At 38.2% G+C, this 8,646-nt stretch overlaps 2 protein-coding genes across 3 annotated transcripts; one reads left to right on the top strand and one right to left on the bottom strand.

The window, feature by feature from the left end:
• Positions 1-267: 267 nt before the first annotated feature.
• Positions 268-2,449, bottom strand: LOC106345244. The gene is made up of 3 exons (XM_013784469.3): positions 2,093-2,449; positions 1,891-2,013; positions 268-1,415 (listed from the first exon to the last, which is right to left on the bottom strand). The coding sequence occupies exons 1-3, from the start codon at positions 2,394-2,396 to the stop codon at positions 1,273-1,275; spliced, it is 570 nt and encodes a 189-aa protein (XP_013639923.1). The 5' UTR covers positions 2,397-2,449; the 3' UTR covers positions 268-1,272.
• A 69-nt stretch (positions 2,450-2,518) lies between these two features.
• On the top strand, positions 2,519-7,952 carry LOC106451937 (dnaJ homolog subfamily C member 16-like). 2 transcript variants are annotated; one of them, XM_013893934.3, is made up of 20 exons: positions 2,519-2,718; positions 2,799-2,868; positions 3,223-3,265; positions 3,339-3,416; positions 3,522-3,606; positions 3,716-3,783; positions 3,875-3,932; positions 4,275-4,385; positions 4,761-4,818; positions 4,960-5,056; positions 5,521-5,556; positions 5,735-5,871; positions 6,009-6,079; positions 6,165-6,218; positions 6,351-6,493; positions 6,587-6,727; positions 6,852-7,091; positions 7,167-7,226; positions 7,305-7,562; positions 7,656-7,952. In XM_013893934.3, exons 1-20 carry the CDS (start codon positions 2,577-2,579, stop codon positions 7,782-7,784), a joined length of 2,079 nt encoding a protein of 692 aa, XP_013749388.1. In that variant the 5' UTR covers positions 2,519-2,576; the 3' UTR covers positions 7,785-7,952. The 2 variants fall into 2 exon arrangements, with proteins under 2 accessions (XP_013749388.1, XP_048621102.1); XM_048765145.1 differs by having other exon boundaries at positions 3,701-3,783.
• Positions 7,953-8,646: the final 694 nt, after the last annotated feature.

The following is an 8,646-nucleotide window of genomic DNA, read 5'->3' as shown; positions in this document are numbered from 1 at the left end:
AAAAACAACAGATCATGTTTTCACAAGACCACAATTGACCATGTCAATTTCGTTCCTACAAAGTTTGATTTGCCACAAGTTGAGAAAGAGAACAACATATCAACAAGAGAAAAAAAAAAAAAAAAAAACCAGCAAAGCCCCTCTATTGGAACCGTATTTCGTTTCTGCTCGACATAAGCTTGGTTTGTCTGAAATACAAATGATATGATTGGGTAGTTCGATCAGGTTTGATGAAGCACTGAACCAGAGCAACAAACATTTCACAAGGACAACAGAAAGAATAGCTGAATAGAAATTATACACTCGTTGCAGAGCAAATGCAAACGCAAAGCTCAGCTTTTCCACTCTCAATCACAGATAACAGAATGAAAATAGTGTTATCATCAATAAAACAAATAAACGGCCTAGGCACAAAATGATGGAAATTTTGTTATATCTTTAGACAAGTTTGAATACATGTTCTCAATGAAGCTAGGCCATAGTGAGCCTCAGAGATGTTCTTTCTAAGCGGGTTTGTGTACTCTGTCATTATTTGCTTGTGCAGATACAGCTGAATTTCAAAAGCAAAAGCACAAAATTATGAGGATGACAACCAATTGTGTCATGAGCCAAGCAGGTTAAAAAGACCAAAGTAACAAAAGCCTAAAACCAATTTTAAAAGGCAAACGCGATTCAGTCTCATAGCAGCTCTGTTTATACTTGAAGAAGTTACATTATACGATAACATGATAATGGAGAAAGCGGGTCGAAGAACTTGCCAACCAGGGTACAAACGCTTCTCAGAGTCAAGCTCGATGTAGCCGATCACTAACACCTCGATCCATATCAACGTCGAGATGGAGAAGAGTAGTGGCTGCCCCAAGTAGACACTTCTGTCTTGTTAAAATCTGCTTCAGTTACTTTTATAAGATGGAGCTGGCTAATCTTTGAGAGGCGATCATAACCGTTGGGATCAATTGACGAATCCATCTTACTGCTTTAAATAGCTCACATAATTGCGCACCTTTCCAGTTTTCTAGATATTTCAAGAGTCTCCATGACCAATCATACGACCTATTGTAGGTGGTCCACAATCTTTGTTGACTTAAAGTCTTAAAGGTATGTAGTAGTATAATCTGAACATTATTATTTCCAATCTTACAACAAAATACAAGGGATAGAATCATCATCACTACTCTCGCAAACAGATGGTTACCAAATTGAGTAAAAGATTTTAGATGAGCATATGAGGTGAATCAATGCTTTAGAAAGAGATGGTTGATTACTTTATTATTATGACGGTAACTCGCACGCGGCTTTACCATCTTTGGCCTTGTACTGACCAAGCAGCTCGGCTACAGTTTTGCAGCGACATTCTTTTCCAGGTCGTAACACGTCTCCGTAAACCGCCATTTCAATAACATCAAGCTCCTTGTCTACATGTTTACAATAGAAAGAAAGTGATAGCAAATATGCAAGCATATCTACAATCTTTTGAGTCTTTTTGGAAAGAAGATCCATTTCCCAAGAGCATTTACACTTTGCTTCACTCATATAAAATGTAAACTAACAAGACCTAAAAGGCTAAAACAACTCACTGAAGTCGCTTTTGCGCTTTAAGAAGACTGCAAGTAGCTCAAGTGAGATTCTTAGATATGGTAAAACCAATAGACAGAGAAAAGAGAAAGAAGATCTAAAGCAAAAGCAGCTCCCACATGACATAACCTCTAAGGAACATGATGCTATTCAACACAATACTTTACGAGTAAAATACCATTTAGAGCAGACACTCTTCACGATAAGAAGATACAAATTCAAGCTTTAACAATGATGATATCTCCTACATAACTCAATGTACCAAACAAGGGAGCAAAATCTATGAATCATCATCACATTGACATGTAAACATACCTGTGAACTGCAGGCCACATGAATAACCCTTAAGTGTCTCAGCATCCACATTCTCCTGAGCTGCTTTGAATCTGTTCACTCTAGTTTGAAGAATCTGACAATTCTCCGCCGTGGACTCTCCACCTTACAAACACATAATCAACAATCAAAGACTAACCCTTTAAAACCCTAGATTCAAATGTCAGTGAAAGAGAATCAAAACCTTTGGAGTAAGGAACAATGTGATCGTACTCGAAACAGAGACAACCGCCGCAGTTTCCGAATCTTTTGCAGACGACGTTTCCGGCGGCGTCTTTACGCCACCTCTCGGGATGTCGACCGGGGACGACGTCAGCGTTTGACCAGCACTTGTTCTTCGCCTTTCCATCGAAGAATCGAGGCCTATCAGGTCCGTTAGATTTCTCATTGACGCGAGACGGCGGCGACGGAGGAGGAGGAGGAGAGGCCGTGGTGGCGGCGTTAGATAAAGAGGCGGAGTAGGAAGGTACGGAGGAAGAGATCCCCATCGCGAAGGTTTCGGTTTAAATTAAAATTAAAACATAAACCGAACCGGATCTTGTTGAAAAAAGTTTTGAGGGTTATTTTAGGAAACAGAATATTTTCTTTACTTATGGAGTCGATCCCTCTATTTAATTAATTCGCGGAAAAATATCCGAAAGAGATTCTCTCTGATCGGAGTTGGATCGATGGCGAAAGAATCTCCGTCGTTGTCGTCGTCGATGTCCTCCGTGCTCAGAGCCTACGCGGCTCCTATTTTCATATTCGTCCTCGCTATGTTCTTCCAGCTTTTCCTTCTTCCTCGTTCCTTTCCTACTTCTCACTACGACGGTACCATCTCTCTCTCTACTCAATTGTCCAACGCACTCTATCGTCTGATTTGAGTTTCTTTTCCGTTTGTGGCTTCTTAGTTTTGGGTGTAAAGACGTACGGTTCAGTGGATGACGTGAGAGAGGCGTACGAGGCTATTGCTTCCAAATGGTAACTTGATTTTTTTTCGCTTAACTTTGAATTCGATCAATTTAAGGCTACTCCAGGAAGTAGTAGTATCTCTGTTTGTGCTCTTCACTTCTTAGTTATAATCATCTCAGGAGCTAGACATGATTGCTAACTGCTGCCTTAATAGCTTCGTCTAGCATTGCTAAATGATAGAGAAAGAACTTCTCTTACAACTCAGCCTACTGTTAGTTTATATTGGCTAGGCATGTGATGATTGTAATGTCTTCCAGTTGAATTTCAGCACTAGACTTTGTGTGTGTGTGTTTAAGTAGAAAGTATGTCGCTTAAAAACTTTTTGGCCTCTTTTTTCTTTTTCTTTGAAATTGATCGTCACAGGAATTCAGATTCAGGAGATGCTCGTCCCGCTGATTTTATAAAGGTCGGTGGATATTTTGTGTGTCTAATTCTATCAGCCTTTTAGGTTTCTGCTAAGTGATGCTAATAATATGCAGATACAATACGCCTATGAGCTTTTAACAAATCCAGTATGGAAAAGGGACTATGACCTGTATGCCATTGATGAATCACTGGTAAGTTCTTATTTCTGTTTCTTCATTCATGATGTACACAAAGAAAGATTTCTTCTGACTTTTTTTTTTTTTGGGAAAATCAATTGCTTGATTTAATGGTTGCAGCATATTACAGAGGAGCTTGAAAAACAATATGCTATGGAAGATTTTGCAAAAATAAAAACTCCCCTGCTGGAAGCGGTCTCTTATGGTCAGTTAACTGACAGACCTCTTTCACATTTCTTCTTGAATTCGTTTCATATAATTATTGTGATGCCAACTTGTTAGCTCTTAAATATTTTTAGATCCTGAACATGAAGGTTTTATGGCAATTACGTCCCAAGACTTTGCGTCTAAGTTCCAAGATTCGAAGCCATGGCTCATTCAGGTAAAAAGCTCATCTGGATTTGTGCTTCACGTTATTCTAAAGCTCGAAAGTCTTTACATTTTGGATTAACTGAAATGTTAAATACCTGTAGCTGTATTCTTCTGGTAGCAACAGCTCTGCTCAGTTCTCTATGGCCTGGAGAAGGATTGGTAGGATTTCTCTTTCTGTAGTATTTTTAAAGTGAAAGTGTCTTGCTAGATTTAGCTAAAGACACTTCAATTATAGAAATTGAAGAGTTACAACAGTGCATATGAAAAGGGAAAGTTGAAGTATCTGCATAAGACAGTATTAGTTTTCAGAAAAGGAATATGGTGTCCATTATGTACGAACCATGTGTAGCATTGATACGCCACCAGATATCAAAAGATATGTTTTAACAAGTAGGAGGGAACATTAGATTAATAGCTAACAATAGTGTTGACATGCTTTACTGTGAATGGAATGTTCTTACCAATCATCTTGTTAAGCTCAGCTCGCTTGTATAATTGCAGTTGACTTGTTGGATGGGGTTGCTAATCATGCGATGGTAGAGCTAGGTGATGTTCGACTTGTGACCTACCTTGCTGAGAAGAAAACAACAGGACAAGTACTTTTTAGAAACGGTACGTTATCACTTTACTCAGTCTGCCAAGAACCTAGACAAGAAAATGAGATGAGGGAACGTAAAAGAAGTAAAAATTAGACTGAAGTAAGTGAGAGGAGACCCACTGAAAAAAACGTAGAGAGGACCTAGTTAATTTGGTTCTGTAATCGTGTGTTTGTACTTTGTATCATGACAGTATATTACATCCCATAGGTTTGGGCTATTTTGAACACTACTATACAGTTACACTTATACATTCACACCCGTTCTGTTATGGCGATATTTGTATTACAAAAAGCTGTAATGATTGTATGCCTTGGATTCGTACTACATCTTTCACGAGTTACTCTAAGATGCATTCTTCTCCTGTTATAACCTCCTACTATGCATGCAGGCCTTCCTTCAATTGTCGCTTTCCCTCCCCAATGCAAAACTGCAGATTGTCTTATCAGGTAACTCAGTGGCTGAATCGTTTAGCTTAACAGGAAAGCTTTGTTGGTTGTAATATTTTCTTTGGACTTTGGACTAGCCATTTAAAGGATTTTCTTGCTTCATTTCCTCTTGGTGAGAATAATATTTTAAATCTCTGTTAGGTTTGAAGGAGAACTGTCAACAGACGCAGTTACTGATTGGTTTGCAACCACGGTACTGGAGTTGCCTAGAGTATTCTATCACACAAAAGAAACACTGGTATATATAATATCCTTTCCGTTCTGTTGCTGAAGTTAGAAACTTGTCGCGCATAAAGTAATGTTTAGAGGACCCATATATCTGAATGTAATGTCTTACCTTCTTCAGAACCTTAAGTGGTAGTCCAACCAGATGTCTTTGCTATAACCTTCCATCCATATTAAAGTCAATGGTTTTGGGTAGAGGATCAAGATCAAAGACTAACCATATTAGAAACTTCCATGGGTGTACTTTGATCTGCAAAGCTGCAGGCCGTATAGTATCTAAGTCTTATAGATTTTTCCATGTCATGGTTCGCAAAATATGTGCCAGCACATGTGACACTGTTTTGCTTACATGTTTTATTCAGGTTCATATGTTGGCACATATTGGATATTTAGACTATTTCCTTACTTTTTAGGTAATTAGAAATATGTTTTTTTTGGGTAATAAACAAATTTTTAGAAATGTATATTTGCATACAGGTACCCAAGTTTCTCGCCAAAGTTCCACCTAATAAGGTTTGTTCAACTTTCTTAAAACGTTCTCTTTAGAATTTTTCCTTTATCAAGCGTTTTTCCATCCTATTTAACTTATAAATAACATGTTAAGCAGGCATGCAGATAGTTTTTTGCGTCACATCTAGAAACTAAACTAATTTCTTTTTTTCGTCCTTTCTCTGATCTTCCCGTACCCTAGGTGAGAGTCATTTTATTTTCACAAACAGGGGAGCGAGCCACTCCTTCTGTACGCCAAGCTGCAAAAGATTATTGGAATTTTGCCTCTCTAACTTACGTGCTTTGGAGAGAAGAGGATGCATCTTTTTGGTGGAATGCGTACGTCATTGCACTTCTAATTCTGTTTATTCGGCGCTACTGTCTGTTGCTTCTGCGAATGATTTATCATCGATATATCTGTTTTGGTTGTAAACCTTTGATACATCTGGCATCTCATAATTTCTCTCTTATAACAGGTTGGAGGTGGAATCTGCACCTGCCATGGTGATTATGAAGGATCCGGGTTTAAAACCTGTTGTTTATCATGGTCTTTCACTATCTTGAACCGAGTGATTGGCTAACTAATGATGCTTGGTTTGGCAACTAATTGTATAATATATTCCATATTGCAGGATCTGGCAACCGTACATGGTTTTTGGACATTTTGGAGCAGAACAAGCAATTACGTAATCCCTCTCTACTTCTACTCGTTATATGTTTAGTAGAATTGGGGTCTGCTTGTGCTCATATCTTTCTTCTCAGTTGCAGTCTTATATATGAATGGTTCTAATTGGTTTTTGATACATTTGTGTTTAAAGAGCTTCCTCAACTAAGTAGCACAACATCAATGGAACTTGGTTGTGATGCACGTGGCTATTCTCGAGCTGGTTTTGAAACAGCGACGTGGTACTGTGCCGTCCTTGTTGGAAGACAGAGCACGGAGCTCAATAAGATGAGGGAAGTGAGTAAAATCTTTTTTAAAATTCGTCAATTTTTCCCTGAAATTCTCGTCTCCTTCCTGTTAGAAACGTGTTTTAATCTTACAAGCTTGTAGACCATGTGCAGGGTACAAGATGCTTTGTCAAACCATGACGAATCAGACGAGGCTTCCAAGGATCCTTCAGTAGCTCCAGCAGCTTCTGCGCACAAAAACAAGCGACTTACACTTGCGTGGCTCGACGGAGAAGTCCAGAGCGTAAGTAATCTTGCCAGAATCTGTTCTGTTTCCTGAATCCATCAGGATTTCTTAACATCTGGCGTCTAGATCTTTGGATCTGTTACTTGATACCATCTGACTCCCTCTGGATTTTTTTATTCAGAAATACTGTTTCTTCTATGTTCAATCGGAAACCAGCTATGACACGTGTGGAACTAGGAAGTCCCCAATTGATGTCCCTAGGATCTTGATCATCCGGTACCATAGAAATGCTACAGAAAGTGCTAACGTAGAGAAGAAATCAAGTAACTGGCCCAAAACTGTTTGGGAATCTGAAGCTGACGATGTAGATCCCGCTGCACAACTTGTCGTTAGTTATGACGGACCAGCTGAAACTCCCGAGGTACAATACTAGAGAAAACTCTTATTAGTTTCGGGTATTGACTTTTTGTTTACATTGCTTGTTAACCTTTTGTAGATCATAAAGTGGCTATCTAAAATGGTTGAAGATGGTGACAGCAAAAACCTACCATTCTATGTAAGTAACCACTGTTTTGTCATTCTTTACATATTCCTTTATAACATAGTTCTTTTGATCTTTCACTTTCACTTGCAGAGAGCGAAAACTCCAGAACTTGTTCCAGAAAGCACTGAACCGATGAGGTCAGGAGTCCCGAAAAGCGTGAAAGCAACACAAGCACTCTTGCGCTTATGGAACAGAATCAAAGATTACCTAGCAGACCCAAGAATGGGACCTACATTGCTTCTAGGAGCTTTGTTATCTGCAGGCAGTGTTTGGTTGACGAGAAGCCGAGCAATCCAACAACCCGTTCAGACAACTCAGCAATCATCGACGAATCAGTCAGACAATAACGTAATAAAATGATTAGATTTATATAAATGTATGTGTATATATGCCTCGTTTTCGACATAAACCTAATAAAGAAAGATTGATGATTGTTTACAGACGGAGGAGGAGAAGAAGAAAGAGAGAAAGAGGAGGAATGCAAAGGGTGAAGAGGCTCCTGCTTCGATCACTGATAACGAACCTAAAGATGCTGTCCAGATTCTATCTTCAGGTTCTGATTCTGACTAATAATATTATAAGCCTTAGGAATCTTCTGTTACATTTTTGTTTTTTTTTAGTTAAAGAATATCCGAGATTGAAATTAAAGTTATTAAATTCAGATCCTGTTGAACAGTTATATATATTGGATAATTTTACATTATTTTGATAATTTGAATAACTTTAGTTAATTTTTAATTTGAACAAGTTTAAATTTTTGATTCTTTGGACCAGCTTTAGAGATAATATGATGTGATCCTATGAAAACAAGAATAACTTGATGGGATATATAAGGCTACATGCAACTCTTGTTTCGTGGCACAATAACCAGTTATCAGAAACATTGGCAACGGAGTGGTTAATCGTCCAAAAGATAGTAGATCTTTTCTAGCATCTTGAAAGAACAATATTTTCACGCTTTAATAGCGTGCTCATACTTACATGTGAAATCGTTATATTTTGAATTGATGCTCTCTTTCACGCATGATATTGAAAGTTTAAGAACGAGGCAACTAGTTCATAGTCTCTTGGAAGACCAAAAAAGCGAAAATAGCGAAAATCAGCTAGTACATTCTGCAATTTACCATATCTGCAGATTACCATCTTCACTCTAGAGGTTTGTTTCTCTACTAGTTGACCAAATTTCACTCTAACGTCTAGAGAGATGAGAATTGTAGAATTTTCTAAAAACATATGAATATGATCTATTCTCATTGTTTTCAGTCCTGTAATATGAATAGTTTAAATTGTTTTCTGATTATTCGTCTTTGAAGAGCTTCCTCAACTAAAAAAGCACAACGTCAATGGAACTTGGTTGTGATGTAACCCCATATGGTTGAATATTACGGCGGATTTGAAAAAGTGATAAGCACTGTGGATTTGAAATCTAACA

Source organism: Brassica napus, chromosome C8 (genome assembly GCF_020379485.1).
Source record: "Brassica napus cultivar Da-Ae chromosome C8, Da-Ae, whole genome shotgun sequence".
Classification (NCBI taxonomy): domain Eukaryota; kingdom Viridiplantae; phylum Streptophyta; class Magnoliopsida; order Brassicales; family Brassicaceae; genus Brassica; species Brassica napus.
The sequence above is the reverse complement of the archived record's forward strand: the minus strand, read 5'-3'. Positions and strand labels throughout refer to the sequence as shown.

Excerpts from the sequence above, each read along its gene's own strand:
- LOC106345244 (XM_013784469.3), bottom strand. The coding sequence starts at position 2,396 with ATGGGGATCTCTTCCTCCGTACCTTCCTACTCCGCCTCTTTATCTAAC. Across the intron at positions 2,014-2,092 it reads CATTGTTCCTTACTCCAAAG|GTGGAGAGTCCACGGCGGAG; the intron begins GTTTTGATTCTC and ends TGTGTTTGTAAG. Across the intron at positions 1,416-1,890 it reads ATGTGGCCTGCAGTTCACAG|ACAAGGAGCTTGATGTTATT; the intron begins GTATGTTTACAT and ends GTAAACATGTAG.
- LOC106451937 (XM_048765145.1), top strand. The coding sequence starts at position 2,577 with ATGGCGAAAGAATCTCCGTCGTTGTCGTCGTCGATGTCCTCCGTGCTC. Across the intron at positions 2,869-3,222 it reads GAGGCTATTGCTTCCAAATG|GAATTCAGATTCAGGAGATG; the intron begins GTAACTTGATTT and ends TGATCGTCACAG. Across the intron at positions 3,607-3,700 it reads GCTGGAAGCGGTCTCTTATG|ATCCTGAACATGAAGGTTTT; the intron begins GTCAGTTAACTG and ends AAATATTTTTAG.